Source organism: Lucilia sericata, unplaced genomic scaffold (genome assembly GCF_015586225.1).
Source record: "Lucilia sericata isolate MDLA Ls3-8-SP2 unplaced genomic scaffold, ASM1558622v1 Contig000033F_arrow, whole genome shotgun sequence".
In the NCBI taxonomy this organism is placed as follows: Eukaryota; Metazoa; Arthropoda; class Insecta; order Diptera; family Calliphoridae; genus Lucilia; species Lucilia sericata.
Window position 1 is genome coordinate 208,393 of NW_023994071.1, and position 20,946 is coordinate 229,338.

Here is a 20,946-nt window from a genome sequence, read left to right on the forward strand (position 1 = left end):
TATCATTTGAGGCAATGGAGCATCTTTTTTCAGAAATTACGTTGCGGGCACAAGAGAAAACCCGTTCTGAAGGTGCGCTACTTGCTGGTATTGCTAAGATTCGGCAGCTTAATTTGTGTAAAAAGGGGAACTCGTTCTTATCCCACCACTTAAGTGTGTCGAAATCATCAAAAAATGACACTTCTGTGTTTTCGTATCGTCTCAACTCTGAGGCCACTAAATCCTCGTTGGTTTGAAAATCAGATGATCGAATAAAATCTGAAAACAGCTCTAAATTTTTCGATGAGATTGAGGCTACTGACAGTTGTTGTGGTTCTGTTATAAGCTCACAATTCTGTACTAGGCTTTGTATCAACTCGATACATTTTAATTTTATAAGATTTCGATCTTCTTCAGAAAAACTTAGCAATTTGTTTGCAGGGGGGAACAGGAATAGAGCAACTCGATGCCAGATGGACAAATTAGAAAAAACTACAGTATCCAAGTAGTGCCTAAGCTTGCTTTTCAAAGCCTGGGCAATACTTATATCCTCGTTGTTTTCAGCGCATTTCTTTTGAAGGCTGTTTACATAAATGTAGACTAAATGAATTGTTGGATATTTCTCTGCCTCTAGTATCTTCGAGGCTTCTTCAAAGGGTCGAATTATATCCAACACAGCAGTTATATTTCTTAAATCAATATTCTGTATACGATGGATTTCATGCCTTTCTTGTAATATGAAAACAACTTCGTCCCAGCTGCTTTTTAATGACGACAACAGATAATAGAAAGTATTCCATCTTGATGGACAAAAGCTTTTTAAGGACTTTCTTATATTTGAATTTATCCCAGACTTTTTAAAGTACCCCACTATATTGGTGGCTACATCGCAAATAAATTTTACTTCTGGGACTGCATCTATGGATTTCTGAATAACATTATTCAGTAGATGGTTAATACAATATATATGGGCAGTGCTGCGGAAAGCAGCAACCATATTTGATCCTCTGTCCGTCACGACGGTAACATTTTCAGTGAATACACAATCAAATTCGCTAAGTATGTTACAAACTTTGCAGTATATGTTATCACCTAAAGGATTTCAGAATAATTAATAAGAAATCAGTGGCCATTAAAATTTTATAATGGTATATACAACTTACTAGTACATTTTTCGCCATTCATGCTGCGTATTCCCAACAAAACGTTATTCAATTGTGTATCTTTTATATAATGCATTGTTATTGCCAAAAATGATTTGTGTAAATAGCTGTCCGTCCACAAATCGGTGGTTAGAGCGAACCCAATGTCCTTTACTTTAGTGATGTCGGATTTTATCTCAGAAAATGCTACATCGTAAAGCTTACAAACATTTCTTCCTACTGTTGTTGAGTGTGGAAGTAATGATTTTACATCGACGTGCATACCATATTTTGAGCCGATGGACAAAACGAAGCTAACAAGTTCATGAAGACCGGAATCTTCCACCAATGTAAAAGGTCTGCAGTTTTCAATAATCCATTTGGTAAATATATACAATGCTTTCCTTTTTGTGTCACTATCCACTAAAACGTTGTATACGTTATACAATTATCATACGGTTTAGTATTTATTAATTAGATATACCTCATTGTTTTCATTTTTAAATTAATTTGCGATATCATGTTTTTTTTTATTATTTTTCTTTTTAAATTATTTTTCTTTTGGCATTTAAAACTCGATTCACTCGATTCAAAATATTTATTTTGTATTCTTTTAATATACGTAAGTTGTTAACTTACTCGATTTGAATGTAGACGTACACTTACACAAAAATACTCGCAATGATTGAGTAAAACAAAAATTTGAATTATTAAAATCAAATGTACACACTCTTTGTAAATAATATTCAAAATACAAAATGAGTTGAGTGCAATGCAGTGGATTACTCATTGTGGGTGACAAATAGAGTCACTCATGCAGGGCTCTAGTATATACATATGGGAAATTCTTGTTTTGTTTTAGAATTTAAGAAATCAACTTTATGCATTAAATATTCGTTTAATATCTTGAAAATGAGGTAATAACTAATTTTTATTCACAAGACTTGAAAGAATAAGTCCATAAAATTTTGTGGTCAACAGTAGTTCCATGTCGTTGAAATAAACACTTTTTTAAAAAACTGATTGAAACCACCATTTTTTTTACAACTTTTGGATATTATGAGGGTGGCTTACATATGCGAAAGTTATTTCTACTAATGTAGTCTGAATACACTTGTTGGATGATTATAGTAGATTATTGTTGTGCAAATTATAAGTAAAGAATTACGTGGTCGCAAAGTTTTGAAACCAAATTTATACAATTTTATAAAATTTGCAGTTTTTTGGATTACATATATTATTTGCGGCTCTTCGGTTATGGAAAATTTAAAAAAATAGACATTGTTATTACGCGTCGTTTGATGTTTATCTCCAAAATATCACTGTGGTAGAAGCTTAAATGCGAATGCGAAATGCGAATTTTAACTTTTTATTTTAGCAAATCTTAAATTCTGAATTTTATCAGTAATCAATCTTTATACAGAAAGAATTGGTTTGCATTAAAAAATTTAATCAAGGCCTTTCGTGGACTGAATACGCGGGGTTTTTTTACAACAAATTGATAAAGCATACACAAGCCGCTAATTTAAATTGGTAATATTAAACATAAACCGGTAGCTGATAATGATGCTTATCGATAAGCCGTACAACAAATAAGTGCGTTTTTGTATTAAAAAAGTATAAAAAAGTTCATTCATGTAAATATATAATTTCTTTACAAAATTTGAATTAACCGGACCAGTTTTCATTTTAACGTTTTTTTTTAATCGGTATCTGACAAAGAAGCTTATACCAAAATCTATAAACTGTTAGAAAAAACTACGATATTGCACTAAATGCATTTGAAAAAGTTCGGTCATGTGTATGCAATTTATTTTAAAACTTTAAATAGATTTTAACGGTTTTTCTATTATTTACTCATTTAAATTTAGAAATGGAAACAAGCAGTTATTGGCTAACCACAAAAATATTTGCATCACAGTTTCTCGTGCGCAGAAAACGCAGTGTCAAGAAAAACTAATGAAACACACCCTCCCGCTAATTAAAATTAATAAAATTATATTCTTTTATGTTGCTACTAATGAGGTCTATAGCAAAATATATACTATATTATATTTTTGAGTTTCAGGTAAAAACGTGATTTTGGGATTATTTTTAACTTTAAACCGCTATAACATTGGTGCCTTTTGCTAAAAATTATTCACACAAAATGTCGTTGATGTGCTATTAAAAGATTATCTTCCTACCCAATACAAGGTGGAAAATCCTAGATAATCGTTTGGATGCTCATAAATACGTTGGTTATGTAGAAATTTAATTATTTAGTTTAAAATTTCGAAGAATCATACAGTGAAGTATAGATAATATCGTGCACCCAGTTTCATATACAACTCTTTAACGCTAGGGAAAAAGTTATATGTATATTTTTTAAGTACTTTTTTATAATCTATGTGCATACAGATACAATTCGTAATAAACAAGTACGGTTATTTTTAAATTCCTCTAAGAATTTTATTCTTTGGTTCTAGCCACCATATAATGTCGTCATCAGAAAGTTGCTTTAACTTACGTAACTGATTTATAAAAATTAGTATTCTGATGAAAACCTCTTGAGATGAAAACCAACATAAATTTTTTTAATTTTAAATTAATGGCCTAATTATTTTTTTAAATTTTAATCCATATTTGTTCAAAGTCTTTACAGAAAATACTGTGAATATGTTTTGACAAACCTACCAAAAAGTACTTTCCTAGGAAAAAATGTATCTGCTTTATAATGGTCCGGGAGTTATGGGCCTCCAAAGTTTTGATATGTAATTGAATATACATATCTCGATTACTGATTAACCGATATGGTCGATATGGGTATCATTGGAAAGGTCTATGAAAGAGCTCCCGGACCCTAATAGAGCGGATAATTTTTTCTTTTGCTGAAGACGCAAGTACTATCATGTGGTATAAACTAATTTTTAAAATCAGTTGGATTAGAACGGTAGATTTATGCCCAATTAACTTAAAGATAACAACAAAAGAAAGACTACGCAAAATAAAATATCATTAAAGAAATCGGTTATGACAAAAACACAGGCCCAAGTTGTGCCTAACAACTAAAAAATATAAATATTTTCCCAGTAAACAAATTGATCAGACATGTCTGATGTCAGAATTTTTTTTTAATAATTCTTATACTTATCGTCTGCACATTGTCGAAAAGGGAATTTTAGTGTTACGGCAATTATTAGACTACTCTGCGCATTGGAGGAGGACAATTTGTTTTTTTATTCTTTAGACATAAAGGGGAATAGTCTGAACATTTTCTGAAGTAAAATAAAAAATGGTTTACGAATTATATCCGATAAATCTGCACAATATCTGAAAAGAATTGTTATTGTAACTTTATTAGACAATTAACCGAATCATATAAATTTCCTTTAGAGATTTAACATTTAACCATACACAAACAAAAGGAAATTTAATTTTTATTTTCTTGTATTTTCTCTTTTAGTCTTTGGAAATCAAACATCTACACATGGGATGGTTGTTGTTTAAAATTTTTTAAACTTTTTATAATAACAGAAATTAAAAAGAAGTACATAATTTATTTCACAGAGTTTAATTTTATTATTTTAAAAATTATGAAAACTATTTTCGTATATAATATTATGGTCAGTTTTATTAATTTTAAAAATAATCATAAGATTCTATCATTTATTTATGTACGCAACCTTAAGAAGTCAAAATTAAACATATGAATAATGGCAGATTATGAATTATTATTAAAATTAATAAAATTAAAACATAATAAATTATATATATCCAAATAGTTTTCATCAGACGATGATCAGAATAGTCAGGCCAATTTCTTATACTCTTTCAGACTTTTGTACGAACTTCGGAAGAATGTTGAACATTTTATTAAACATTTATCCGACACCTATCGGACTTTGTTATATTTGATCAGACTTTTGTACGAACTGTCAAAAGAATGTCAGACATGGTATCCGACATTTGTCCGACTTCAATCAGATTTGTCGAAAATTCCTTCAGAATTTCCCCAGGAATTTACATCAGATTTCGTACCGAATTCTGGCCGACAACACTGCACATTTTTTTTATGTGTTATTACTTGGATTGAGTGAATGAAAATATTAGTTAATTAATTTTTTTCAAATGATATTTCATCTTAAAACATATTATAAACACGTCTTTTTGTAATTTTTTTCTGCACTAATGGAAAAAAAGTATGTGAAATACTTTTTTCATTTTCAATACGAAAATTTACAACTTTTCTTTTATCAGTTTTAATTAAAATGAAATGTCAAAGAATAAAAAATATTTTTTTTTTTTTTTTCATTTGTAAAATATAAATTATTTTCGGAGTTTTAAAGTGTGGCAAAAATAATAAATATTAACTTTAAGTGATAAGAAAAACTATTAAGTGCTAATATCCTCGCAATTTCGCGAGGATATAAAAGAAAATATCAGAAAATGTGCAGACTATTCTGTTAAATATCTATAGGAAATTTATATGATTCGGTAAATTGTCTGATAAAGTTACAAAAGCAATTCACTTCAGATATTGTGCAGATTTATCGGATATAATTTCGTAAGCCATTTTACTTCAGAAAATGTACGGACTATTCTCCTTTATGTCTAAAGAAGAATAAAGGAATAAAAAAACAAAATGTCCTCCGCTAATTTGCAGAGTTGTCTCATAATTGTCGTAACACTGAAATTCCGTTTCGACAATATGCAAACGAGTCTGATGTTAATTGATTAATACTTCAAAAAATGTGCAGAAAAGTCCTACAAAAAGTTTGTCGATTATTCCGTAAAAAGTCTAAGGGAAATTTGGACATTCGTTAAAAATTCTGATAAAGTATAAGAATTATTTCAGAGAATTTCTCACATCGGACATGTCTGAAAAAATTTTTTACTGGGTGCTTTCATCATTTTGGTTGCTTTTAGATAATTGAAAAATTTTTATTTTTATGTTTAAAACATATACCGGCTTATAGAGAGGCAGATGAAAAATATCACCACTTCACACACACTATTGGTATTTTTTCAATGAAATTGCACTGAAAAAAATATTAGGCTATTTTCAATTTTAAAGATTACTGTAAAATGGGAATATTTATAAACAAAATGTAATCAATGAACATAAGAATGATAATAAACATAAAACAAGATAAACTTATTTACTTTCATTGTTATGCATTCTAGAAAGTTATTTAGGGTGTACGTTTGCAATTTCTGAAACAAAGCGACATATAGTAGGTATATAGGCGAAACCGAAGAGGTCACACAGAAGAATAAAACACACTAGAGAGAACTAAACGCACTTACAAAACTTCCAATTTTCTTCGCGAAATTGCGAGGATATTAGCACTTAAAAGTTTTTCTTATCACTTAAATTTAACATTTATCATTTTTTGCCACACTTTTAATGTGTTTAAACCCCCAAAAATAATTTATATTTTACAAACGAAAAAAAAGTTGTAAATTTTCGAATTGAAAATGAAAAAAGTATTTCACATACTTTTTTTCTTTTTCCATTAGTGCATGAAATATCTTTTGAAAAAAATTAATTAACTAATATTTTCATTCACTAGTAGATGAAATTCTAGTAATAACACACAAAAATACATTTATTATTTAGTACCTTTTGAAAAACTGTGTTTATTTTTGTGCTTCATTCTCACCAGTAAGGTTTTTGACAGGGTTTTTGACAATCCCTATCGCCTATATGCAAAGCGAAAATCTTCGTATTCAGAACAATACTAGCGCCGATATATGGTCGAAAACAACTTTGAAGAACAATTTAAAAATGTTAAATTTCTTTAAATAAAAAACTGTTCTATAAAAAAATAAATTTTACCGACATTTTCTATAAAAACTTAAATTTAGTTCCATTCCAGTTCTGTTCTAGTTTTGTTCTAGTTTTGTTCTACTTTTGTTCAAGTTCTAGGTCATTTAAATATATATTTTTTTTATTTAAAAAAATATAAAAAATTTATATTACAATAGAAAATTTGTAAAAAATTATCAAAAATTTTCCATTAAATTTTTCACTAAAATAGAAAATTCATCAAAAATTTTCTAATGAGTAGAAAATTCATGTAAAATTTTCTATTAAAATAGAAAATTTATCAAAAAGTTTCCAATAAAATAGAAAAAATATTAAAAATTTTCTATGAAAATAAGAAATTTATCAATTATTTTCAATTAAAAAAATTTATCAAAAATTTTTGAAAAATTTTCTATTAAAATGAAAAATGTATCAAAAAATTTCTATTAAAATTGAAAATTCATCAAAATCGCATTGAAATAGAAAATTTATCAAAATGATTTTTTGATAAATAGAAAATTTGTAAAAAATTTTCAACTGAAATATAAAATTTATAAAAAATTTTTTAAAATAGAAAATTTATAAAAATGTTTTATTAAAATACTTCTATTTAAATAAAATGTTCTATTTAAATAAAAAAAATTATTAAAAATTTTTAATAAAAATAGAAAATGTATAAAAAATTTTCTATTAAAATCATTTTTTTTATTAAAATAGATAAATTAATAAAAAATTTTTATTAAAATAGAAAATTTATCAAAAAAGTAAAATATTAAAATATAAAATTTGTCAAAATTTTTTTATTAAAATGGAAGATTATCGATTTTTTAATTAAAATAGAAAAATTTTTAAAAATTAAAATAATGAAATTAAAAATTTTTATTTTCAAATATATGATAAAAAAGAAAAATTTCTACTACAATAAATATCAAAAACTATTTTGATTTTCAATGTTTTACTTGACAAATTTTCAACAGTTTTATATTAATATGTATTTGTTTATACATAGAAAATTTTCACAAAATTTATATGAGTGTGCTTTTGAATATAAACACTGCAAAAATTGAAACTACTCCGCACACGCGTATAAAGAGTACTCCTCAAAACTACTACCTTGCTAAAATTATGGAGAATATGATCCATGCCTGTATTACATTAGCCTACTTAACGGATAATGTACTCCAATCATGTTTACAGGGGAGTAGTTTTGGTATTACTTTAATGGCTCATGTACTCCTTTAATTTTTGCAGGGTAATTCATATATTTGTTGTTTAATATATTTATTTATCTGATGAAAAAAGTTGAAAATAATTTTAAACTTTACTGAAAAATAAAAAACAAAAATATCTTGATTGATAAATATATTTTTTTTAAACAGAAATGTTTGTTTTTAAAGCAAGGCATACACGATACAACCGATAATAAAATGTGAGAAGGTTGTTTACGGAATTGCAAAGTATGAATTGTTGTTATAAGAAGTTGTGAGTTGGTTGTACGAAAGATCGAAATGTTTTTATATTTTTGCAAGTTCTACAAACGGGTCGCAACGTAAAAATGCTTGTCTTACAACATTATTCTATTTTACTCTTCATTTTGTGGTGACCGCAGATCAAGTAAAATCGTGTGTGCGTAAAAAACAATTAAAAAATTAAAAATTCAGCTGAAATGCGTAATTTTACTTTATAAAATTAATAAAAATATTATTTATTATAAAAAATAAGAAAAATTTACAATTAAATTGCAATTTACGCAATTTACCACTTTCACTCAAAAATTATTTTTACAAAATAAAGTTGTATTAAAATATTATTTTTAAAGAATTAAAATACGTTTCTTGAATTTAAACATGAATTCTGTAAAATAATGAAAAAGTAATATTGTTTTCATAATTAATTAAGATTAAAATTAATATTGTTAACTAAATTTAAGGAAGAATTTTGGATATACAGAAGCAAAAGCTGGAAAAGTAAATGGGCATAAACATGGAATTTTCAAGGGGAGAATTTAGTGGGATAATTTTTTGAACACTTTTAATTTGATTTCTATAGTTGTAGTTTATTTAATCTTCGTTTATTAATGTGTTTGGCAATTTTGCTTTTTTTCTTTGTTTTTGATATCTGTTTTATTAGAAATTTCCGATAAAAATGTAATTCGTTTTGTCTCTTCTCAGTTTAAGTTTCACAAACACTTTTTACTCACAAATTGAGAAGCAATGGAATTTTTGTTTTACACTTCTCGATGTCAGAACTTCTCACTAAAAGTTGCAGAAACAGGGTTCAGGAGTTATTAACTAAAACGTATTTTAAAACAAGTTTCTTGTACAAAATTGTATGAAAAATTAAACAAACAAAAATAATACACAGTGGAAATTTCAAAATATATTAAATATGGGGAATTTCGTGTCAAGTGATTCGATTTGCACCAAGGTTAGTACTATGGGATAGTAGGCCAGACACAAATTTTCAGCTCTTTCGATCAAGAACTGCCGGAGTCAGATGGGGTCAAAATTGGACATTTTGGTCATACAGGGTTTTATTCTAATGAGTGTAACTTTTCACCTATTGGCCCTAGCAAAAATTGTCCATAGGAATTCATTGTTTGCAAAACTTTTTTTTTATTTTTTTAATGTTTTTTTCAAAATGGGCTTTTTTTACTTAATAGAAAGAAAGAAGTAGTTAATTTAATATTGATTATTTAGAATTTTATGATTGTTTTATATATTTTTGTTACAGATGCGGCACCAGATATAACTCAGTTCAACAATACTCGTCGAGCTGCGGATAGGGTTACTCGATATGTCAATATTTCTCAAACAGATGTTAATGAAGACAGCAATGGAAAATGGAAAGTTTCTGCTAAAATTCAACAATTGCTCAATACACTTAAACGTCCTAAACGACGTCCACTTCCCGAATTTTATGAAGACAACGATATCGAACTTGAAATTGCAGCAAACCCTAAAGATCCGAATGCTCCAAAACCTGAAGGAAGTACTATGAGTTCTGTACAAGGTGAACAATTATCAGTATCAGCAAGTTTGCCTCGTTCTCTAGAGGCAGCTGTCCAACGCTTTGGCATAAATTCTTTTAAGTCTCCTATGGCTACAGTTGTCGATCCCAATGGAAAGATAACGACTACTTTAACGTATGGTAAACTTTTATCCAGAGCACAAAAAATCGCATATGCATTATCTACGAAAATATTCAGTAAAGGTCCCGAACAAGTGACTTTAAAACCTGGTGACAGGGTAGCTTTAGTTTATCCTAATAATGATCCATTAAGGTAAATATAAACGATGTTATGTTATGAAAATATTAAGATTTAATTCCAATACCCTAAATAGCAATCAAGTTAGGCTACCGATGAGGTAAACGTAAAGCAAATTTTATTTCTATTCCTATGTTTTCATAAATTTATCACACCACCTAACAGAACGTGCGCGACGTGGTCCAAAATCTCAATCTAGCCGGAAAAGAGTAATTTTTTAAATATTTGGAAAGCACATTATTTGTTTTGTAATAAGTTGACAAGTGTTCATAACACATAATGGCACATTTTGTTTTCTTTGAATTAGAGTGACCACAAAATAGTCGATGTCGAATAAAAGTTTGAAAAAATTCAAATTTTTGGCCATAAATCTAATATATGAAGCTATAACTCAAGAACGGAAGAAAATAGAAATAAGCTTATTATCTCAAAACAAAGCAAATATTGTTCTTCAAAATTCATATTATAGTCAAACTCGTTTATAACGAACTCCGCGGGACCAGTCAAATTTGTTCGTTATAAGCGAAGTTCATAATAAGACAGGTGAAGTTTTTGTAGTTTCAAAAATAAAGTGGCATTTTACGAAATTTTAAGAATATGATTTATAATATTCTTTACAAAAAAACACCACTGATTTTATTTGTTCATATTTTTCTTAACAAATTTAAGTTTTTTTTTCAACAAAGCAAAATATATTCTTATGATTTCAACACATAATTTTGAAGTTCGTTATAAAAAAGGAAAATTGTATGAAATTGTACTTGAGGGACTGAAAAAGTAGTTTGTTTTATACGAGGATTCGTAATAACCGAGTTCATTGTAAGAGATGTTGTTTGTATAAAAATAGTTACCAAAATAGCGGGACTTGAAAACTTGTTCGTAATAACCGAGAATTCGTTATAACCGAGTTCGTTATAAGTTTGACTGTATATACAAAAATCTGTTTACTTTAAGTCAAACAGAGTTACAACAGCTTTTGTCCCCAAAACGTATAGATTGTATATTTTGATATTATGTGATAAATGTTGCTATTAAGAAAATATAAAAAGATAACATGAACCTGTTCTCAGCTATGATAAAAAATATATTTTTTACACGATACTTTCAAAACTTTGTTAAACAAATTTAAAGATTTTTGAAATATTAATAGATTAGGGAATAAAACGGTGAAAAAATAAGGTTAATACCTCTTATAGGCTAGCTGTATCAGCGATTTGAATTCTGTGAAGTTCGCAAAAGACTCTTTTTTTGTAATATTTTAGAAAATATGTCCTAATTCTTTACTGTTATACATTTTAAACAAAATATTTACAGAATATTATTTCTCAGACAATATTATATATGTCTCTGAAGTTATATATAAATCGGGAAATCTAAGGCGTAAACATTGGAGGTCAAATGTCAAATTTTGCAATATTTGGAAATTCTCATTGAAACATATCAAAATATTATTTATTTGTTTACATATTAGCTAAAATCACAGGAATTTTTAGCATATGGTCCGATATTTAAATAGCTGCCGATTTTTGCCCAAACAATATTTATTTAAGTTACGGCCTTATGCATAATAAAAAAAAATAACTGCTGACTAACAAGCTGCTAACTTTTGCTTACGGGAATTTACACACACAAAAGTTAGCAGCAAGATAGTTAGCAGCTCGTTTTTCATTATACATAAGGCCGTTAGAGTTACAAGCCGCGATCGGCAGATATATACTACCACATTTTGCACTTGTATAAGTGTAAGAGCGAAAAAACAAGAAATGAGAAATTGTTGTACTCTCATCTTCACAACAAGGCATGCATGAAATTTAGAAATAATATTAATCTAAAACAAAACTAATATTTTTTTAGTTTAAAAGTAGGAAATATTTTTTGGGCTTATTTGCACATATTTGTTTTAAATATTGAAATAGAAATATGAGCTTTTTAACTAAGTTTTTAATAAAATATATTCCTATTAAGGGAAAAGATTTAACATAATTGCATATATATTTTGGGAAATTATTGTAATTTGCTACTTAAGTTGTACGAAAAAACATTTAAAAAAGTTTATAATTTTAAAAACTACTTAATATGTAGTGTAGATGCTAAAAAAGTACAACAATAATTAGAATTATCTATCCCTGCATTAATATATTTTCAGGTTGACGATAAACAATAATTTTTCCATATTCTTATAAAAGTGAAAATAATGAATACATGTATTTATTTGATAGATTTGTTGCATTTCACCTTGCCGGTAACCGGTAAAACTATTTTTTCAAAATGTAAAAAATCGAATATCCCGAAACCCTATTTTTGAAAATAGTTAAAGAATCGAATTTTCTAGGATTGTTTTTATTAATTATTATCATTTCCATTGGAATTTAATTTCATCCAGGATGTAATTTTCTAAAATTATATCTTTTTCTAAAAAGATAAAGAATACCACTAAAATAGGGATATAAATTTTTTTATAATAACCACTATTTTTAGTACTGACAATACCAAAATATTTTTAAAATTATCATTTTTACCAGAGATATATAAAAACAAATATATTTCCTCTTTGACGGCCTATTATTTTGCACAGCACTGTATGTACTTAAAAAAAAATAAAATTTTTTCCATTTATGTGTGTGTAAAATAAAAATTATCTTCTCATTTCCGAATGTGGGCATAAAAAAATAGAAGTTGCAATTTTCGTTTACGTCTATTTATTACGAATGTATCAATTTAAGTATTCGTACGAGAATATATCTGAATGCTGGTAACGTGTGTACATTTTGTTACATTGACTTTCATTTGTCCAGACATTTTTCCAATTCTGAAATGTGAGACTGGAGTTGTTCAGAAGCTATTGAAGGGTTTCATGTCCGCTTACAAAAGCAAATAAGCAAAAACCTATGAAATTATGTAAATATGTATTTGAAAACATACATATTTATTTAAATTTCATAGATAGCCTTTGAGAACAATTTTGAATTATGGCCTTCTCAAACAAAAAGGCTGTTAGACAGTAGAAAGTAATTTTCAAATGTATTTCAAAGTTAAAAAAGGTATACTTGAAACTGAAATTTTTTTCAAATGTTTTTCAAGCATTCTTTATTTTCATAAATTTTCAAACCCTAATTATAATGCTAATTATTGCAAAGTTCATATATTTTTTTACATCACCTGAAAATAAAACATAAATTCATTTTAGCAAAATTTTCTTTTATATCTATGATTATTTCTCCTATATTTAGCGTTTTTCGTTCCCTTTCTGTAGAAAAAAATTTCTGTTTTTATTTTTCTAAAATAATTTATTTTTTGAAACAAAATTTGTTAAGTTAAATTGCAACAAAACTTTGAAAATTTTATAAATGTCACACATAATGTTTTATTAAAGGTTTTTTTGAAATTATCATGTTTATTTCAAAGGCTACACTTTTTAATTTGAAAACAATTTGAAAAATACATTATTTAAAAATGTTCACAGGTTTGTTCAGAATTTGAATAGTCGGTATCGTCCGCAAATGTAGAAAACAACAAGTAAAATTTACTATAAGGATGTCTGGATGTACATATATATGTTATTACTTTGCATTTGTTTTTTTATTCATTGATTTTTCCCGTCAAATATACCAACAAAAATCCGCAAGCATGCCTGACCATTTTCCGTTGTATCTTATTCCTTTTTCCTTTCCGAAATTTTCATATGATACTGCACCAAGATTTTCAAGAAAAAGTGTGAGTCTAAAAAATGAAGTTTTAGTGACATATTTCATTTAAAATGTCGATATGCAGAGAGCAGTCCTTTCATTTTTTCTTTGTAATTTTCATCTTTTTGTTTTCCCCTAAAAATGATAAAATTCTACAAATGCGACACGAGCTCATCTTCTACTTCATTAAGCTTAATTCTAAATACTTCATCCTTCATAACATCTCGTATTTGTGGTTCTACCTTTGTAGGGCCTTTTTGTTAAGACTCCTTTCTAACTTTGGTACTTCTAGTGAAGATTTCCTTGATGATATGTACATCAAACTATTCGTAATTACGAGGCTTATTAAATCATATTTTTGAATTTTTTGAATATTTATAAACCCATAAATTTTCTTGGAAAAAATTAAATAAAAATTGTAATTTTGTAAAATACATATTTTTGTCATATAACTATTTTTTGGCCAATCATTCATGGAATAAATATGAAATATATTTCTGCTAGAAGTTTATCCAACTCTCATTGACATTATTGAACAAATATCTCATAAGCTTCACAAATATTATCCAAATTTAATAATTTGTTCAAAGTTTTGGAACTTTAAACGAACTGTCAGAATATTCGAATATTGTAAGTGTAATACTATAAAAAGTTTATTAAAAAAATATTAATTTAAAAAATTTTTAGATCTAAGTTTAGTCCTATAAGGGTTAAGCAAAATAGTGAATTACCAGGTACGTGATAGGCAAAAATCGAAATCAGGCGTAGATTCAGTGTGGCAATATCTTAAGTTCTATAATATATTTTTTAAATGAGGATTTTATTGCAGACCTGTGTTATTCGATATTGCTGTACTTTCTTCTGAAACCAAACGGATGGTCAGGAATAATGCAATTATCGTTAAGGCTTTTAAGCAATAACTTTTCAAAAAGTTTTGAGAATATAAACAACAGGCTAATAGGACGGTATGACGTTACATGAAAAATATCTTTCCCCGGTTTTGGTATCACAACGAGTCGTAGAGATACATATATCCAATACGTAACATGGAGTTAAAGATGAACAAAATGATTCTCAGTGCTGAATTTAGCAGGTTACTAATCATCGTGGTAGTAATTTTATATTACCTGGTGATTTTTCAGCCTTTAGACCTTTGATTGTCGTCTTCAGGGTAGAGAACCAGAATTTTATTGGGCCAAGTTATTGGCGAATGCTTAAATTTTTCTGACGTATTTCTTGCCCACTCACCATTCTGGGAATGTATGGGTGACTCGTATACAATAGGGCACTGCGTATTTTTTACAGCTTTCTAGAGACTATATTCTGTTTTCTTAGTACGGTCTAAGTTTTTGAGTCTAAGTTAGTGTTCTCATTTCTTTAATAAGGGCTAAGATACTGACTAAGGGTGAAATACTTTGATAGCATCTTGTAAAATATCTGTAAATATATCGACTGCTAAACTGACTGTAAATTCTTAGAGAATTCATTTTTTATTTAGCTGGATCTGCATTAGGGAAATAACTAATTTTGGCGAAATTTTTGGCGTACCACCACATGATGCTCAATATTGTATAAGAAATGGATATAATTTCTTTGAATCATTTGGAATCAAAAACATTACGCACTAACACCAATTTATTCAATTAACCAACTTTTACCCATTTCATCCTCTAAACGTTCGAGTTTCTAAAAAATTTTTCTCAATGAATCAATACAATGCCAAAGAAACCTAGAAGAGTAAGTCATTATATAAGAAATGCAACTTCTTTTGAAGTAAGCCTGCAGTTATTATTAATTATAAAAACAACTTTCCAAAATAATTGAAAATATCCAATGAAAAACTTAATTAAATTCTCAATTGGTAGAGATGGGAAAAGCTTAAATACCCAATTGGTAAATACACGGTAAAATGGGAAATTGGGTAAAAATGTGGTTTATGGGTACTAAGCGAATTTTATGTCCCCTACACCTTGAAATAATTAAAAAATAAAATATTCGTTTTCATAGCAACGAGATATATTAACAGCATCTTGGAGACTAAAAAGTTTTTTTTCCGCGAAAATAAAAAACTTGCCTGTAAAAACATTTATTAGAAAGGCCTTTGCAAACCCATTTATTTGATATACATACATATTAAATACTATATACAAAACTTAATATCTGAGATAACCCATTAACACAATGTTCTTTTTTCGCCATATTTCAGCAATTATTAAATAGATTTTGTTAATTTTCATAACAAACATTCCCAAACATATGAGTTATAGATTAGTCCAAGGTTTGGGTATTTAAGACATTTTTCAATTTAAAATTATATTTATAAATACCCGAAAAAGATATTAACCCGGTTTTACCCACAATTATCCTAACTACTGGGTAAATACCGGGTAGAATCCCATCTATATCAATGGGGTTTTGAGAATTTGTTTCGGGTACAGATACAACCTCTTTTAATGCTTGTGATATGAAAATAATGGGGCATTATTTGTTTGCAAATGGGTAACTGAACCCTCTTATGTCGTATAGATATATGATTTCTTTTGATTATTGTTATTTGTAAGACTTCTACTGGAGACCACAGTTACTGCATTTTCTTTAATTGTTATCTGTTTTTGGATTGAGACATTCTTGGCTTTTAGGGATGTCTCCGCATCTCACACAAAAAGAGCGTAATTTGTTCTGGTGTGACCGAACTCTTGGCAATTTAGGCATTAAGGAGGATATCGGTGCCTAGTGGTTCCTCTACAGTTATTTTGCGATTAAGAAGATATCTTAAACTATATATTAGATGAGTGTCACCCTTTTTCTTTAATTGTGAAGAGTTAAAAGTAATTTCAACCCTAAACATTGTTTGAGGAATTTTATAATTGTTAAATTTTTTGTCTATAGACTTGACTTCATCATCAGTTGGTACAGAACACTCTACACCTTTAATGACTGATGTCAAAACCAAAATAAAAATTTAAATGATATTTTGTAAACTAACGAATTTAATGGGGCTTTGAGGAAGCTAAAAATTATCATTTATTTTGAAAAGATCGGAATTAAAAATATTTCCCAGATTTATGGTTAAAAACAGTTCAAATGTAATATTTCGGCCTTGCCTTTGTTGAAAGTTTTTTTAAATTTAATAACTCTTTATTATTTGAGGTATTTGTTATTTTCCTTCATTACTACACTAATTACACAGGCCAACGACGAAAAAACTTTTTAAATAATTTTCACTTATCCCAGTATTATTTGGTGTAATGATTCCAAAAATGGAAATAAAAAACTTGTATCACCCACCAATTTTCCCCATTGACTGTCCCCTTTACTGTATAAGTACTTGTGTCCCAAATATTGAAGTCTATAACTTTACAGAATTTATACATACATAAAAATAAATCCTGAAAAAATTAGATCGATAGGACCAAGTTATTAAGTGGTGCCCCCACGACTCTCAAAAATTATATTTTTGGATCTTAACAGCGAATATCTTTCCAATAAGATATAAACAAAAATTTTAAAGTTATTACAAATTCTTCAGATCATTTTGTGTCTCAAAACATTTAAGTGCTAAATGTTTCAAATAGTTTAACATACATTTTTTTAGAATTATTCTAATATAGCCAACCATGTAATTACATTTAATATATTCGTATTTACTTAAATATGAGTGAAATATTGTTTAGTTTTCAATCGATTTAAATGAAACTCGAATAAATTTTATATAACTAGCTGTGTGTACCCGTCGTTGCCCGGGTTTCTTCGAAAAGTAAAGAGAATATTTTTCTATCTGTAATGACTATACCTTCTTTTAAATAGAAATTTAGCTTATAACGATAAATAATTAGTTATTATATTTTTCTGCATTTTGTTTAATACTTAAATTCAGTTTCTGAACCAAAAAATTTACAAATTGAAATGATCTTAAATCAGAAAATTTTGACTAATTTGTATAAAATTTTAAGAAACTTTTTTGGACAAATTATACTGAAATCAGCATTTTCATTCACTGGTAGGGAACTAAGGACACTTTCCAATTAGTTTTTTCATTGTTCCCATGTGCAGTAGATTTAAAGAACTTTTCAGTTTAAATTGGTCACAATGTACTTTGAATTGTAGTAACCCTGGTGTAAAGAGGCAAAAGGCTTCGCGGAATTTTATTAACTACAAAAATACGTACCATTAACCGTACAAAATTTCAACCGATTTTCTTGCTATTTGAAAAAGTACATGTAATTGAAGAAACTTTGAAACAATTATAAAAATTCTGCACAAAATCATGAAAAATTTGGGCTCATTGGAAGATTTAAAATATGCAAAAAAGTACCCAAATAATTTTACTTATTAAAATATCCACATCTTCCTCTAATTAAAAAATTTCGGAATTTGTTAATGATAAATGGAAAATGTGTACTGGAATTATTCAAAATCATTATTTAATTTGAAAAGCTTGGAATAAAAAATTGTGTAGAATTTTTGGTGGATAATTTTCTAAAAGTATAAAAAGATACCGAAAGATGAATTTATCCAAATTTTATATGAACAATGCTTTATATGCATCGTCTGTGAGGTCTACCTACATTAGAGTGATTCAAGCTTGTAGAAGGAAAAAAAATTTTCTGACAGGCCGTACCCCCTCTAGAATTGTTCTATGGGTTGTAAAACTACGTCATACAAAAAATTAGGCTGATTTGATAACGTTAACAGGTGCCGCAACGGCTCTGAAATTTCCAAGTGCATTTACAAGGGGAAAATATCAATTTTTTTATTGTAAAGGAATCGTAATGTGCACAGAGTAAGCATTTCGGAAAGATATAAAACACAAAAATAGCTTGAAAACTTTAAAAGTTATTGAAAATTCCCCAGGCCATTAACGTGTCTCACAGCATATAAATTCAAAATGTGACAAAAAAATTTACTTTTTTTGGGATATATTCTAAAAAACCATTTTGTTACTTAAAATATATCTATAAATACTCGAAAAGGGTTAAAGTATAATTTTTTATACTTAATATAGATTTTTATACCCTCCACCACCATCAGTGGTGATAGAGGGTATATATAAGTTTGTCATTCCGTGTGTAACACCAAGAAATATTCATCTGAGACCCAACAAAGTATATATATTCTGGGTCCTTATGAAATTCTGAGTCGATTTAGCTATGTCCGTCTGTCTGTCCGTCCGTCTGTCTGTCTGTGTAAAACACGCTCACGTTAAAACGAAGCAATGGAAATTGACGAAATTCAGCAAAAATATTCATTATTATCCGGTACAGTTTGGTATTGAAAATGAGCAAAATCGGTTCACATCAAAATTTAAAACAACTCCGAAAAAAATAAGCATTTTTATACATTCTGATGTAATTTTCTCGAAAACTATGCAAGATAATTTCATGAAAGTCATCTTACATTCGTTTCTACACAAGATCTTGGTTCCTGCTAAAAATTACCAGAATCGGTCCATAATTTCATATACCTCCCATACAAAAGTACATATTCCCGGAAAATGAGATTTTTGTTAATAACTTCCGTCAGAATGCTGAAATCTTCACAAAATTTTACAACTTAAAATCTTATGTTAATAGAATTCATTGGGAGAAAAAATTTTCTGGATTGGTACATAATTGGACATAGCTCCCATACAACTCATTACTAAATTAAGAAATGCATATAATGTTTGGTACAAGTATTGCTCACATATACAGAAATATTACTATGAAAGTTTTTTCTGATCGGTCCATAACTGGTCATAGTTCCCATACAAGGTCTCTTCCCGAAAATCACTTAAACGCGCATAACTCATTACTAAATTAAGATATCCATATAAAATTTAGTACAAGTATTGCTCATATACTCAGAAATATTACTGTGAAATTTTTTTCCGATATTATGTCATTAGAATTCATTGGGAGAAAAAATTTTCTGGATGGGTCCATAATTGGACATAGCTCCCATACAACTCATTACTAAATTAAGATATGCATATAATGTTTGGTACAAGTATTGCTCACATATACAGAAATATTACTATGAAAGTTTTTTCCGATCGGTCCATAATTGGTCATAGCTCCCATACAAGGTCCCCTTCCGATAATCACTTAAACGCATATAACTCATTACAAAATATTGATATCCATACATTTAGCACAAATATTGCAGAAGATATAGAATTTTGAAATTTTGTCTTTATATACATAATTGGTCATAGCGACTTTTACGAAAATCTCTTAAACGCACATTACTCATTAAGCTATTGATACAAAATTTGGCACAAATATTAGTTTGGTATACAAAAATTCTATTTCAAGATTTTTTCACGATCGGTCCATAACATGGGTGCGGTCGGTCCCATGCAAGTGTCCCTTCAGAAAATCACTTGAACACACATTACTTATTACTAAATTACGATATAGATACAAAATTTGACTGAAATATAGGTTATAAGTACAGAAATTTTGCTTAAAGAATTTTTTACGATCGGTTTATAATTGGTCATATCTCCCATACTAAGTCTTGCCCCTAAAAGCAATTTAATCGTATTTAACTAATTGCATTATCAATTTGTGTAGAACAAAATTATATATGTATATGTATTTTGAAAATCCTTAAATCTTTCACACACATGCATATTATTAAATATCGTTAAAGCATATCTTAGGGCGCTATAAAAATATAAAAGAAAATGGGGTTTGTGATGTTCAATAAATCTTGTAATTGTAACTGTTTAAATCTTGGGGTTTTTCTATTTAAGACATGAGAAAACTTATTTCTACAAATATTTGATCAATTAAAAAAGTATTAATATAAAAATAGCTGGTGGAGGGTATTTAAGATTCGGCTCAGCCGAATATAGCACTCTAACTTGTTTTGTTTTATTTCTGTTATTCCTCTAATTATATAGAGCATTATTCAAATAGAAAGTGCTTTTTAGAATTTTTGAATTTTGGTGTTAAAGCACTTGTGAACAATGCTTTAAAGGGTTATTCTACCTTTTTTCACTCTATTTTAAATATTGGACTATATACATTAAATTCCAGTCATTTTTGGTAAAGATAGCCGACAAATAAATATTATTTCGATATGGTACACTAA

At 28.0% G+C, this 20,946-nt stretch overlaps 1 protein-coding gene across 4 annotated transcripts in view; it reads left to right on the forward strand.

Annotated features, from left to right (window-relative positions):
- LOC119612092 (disco-interacting protein 2) overlaps positions 1-20,946 on the forward strand; it is a 291,223-nt gene that overhangs the window by 121,502 nt on the left and 148,775 nt on the right. For all 4 annotated transcript variants that reach the window (XM_037967842.1, XM_037967835.1, XM_037967819.1 and 1 more), the window contains one exon: positions 9,646-10,195. In XM_037967842.1, coding sequence (XP_037823770.1) covers positions 9,646-10,195 — 550 coding nt within the window. The remainder of the gene's footprint in view (positions 1-9,645; positions 10,196-20,946) is intronic.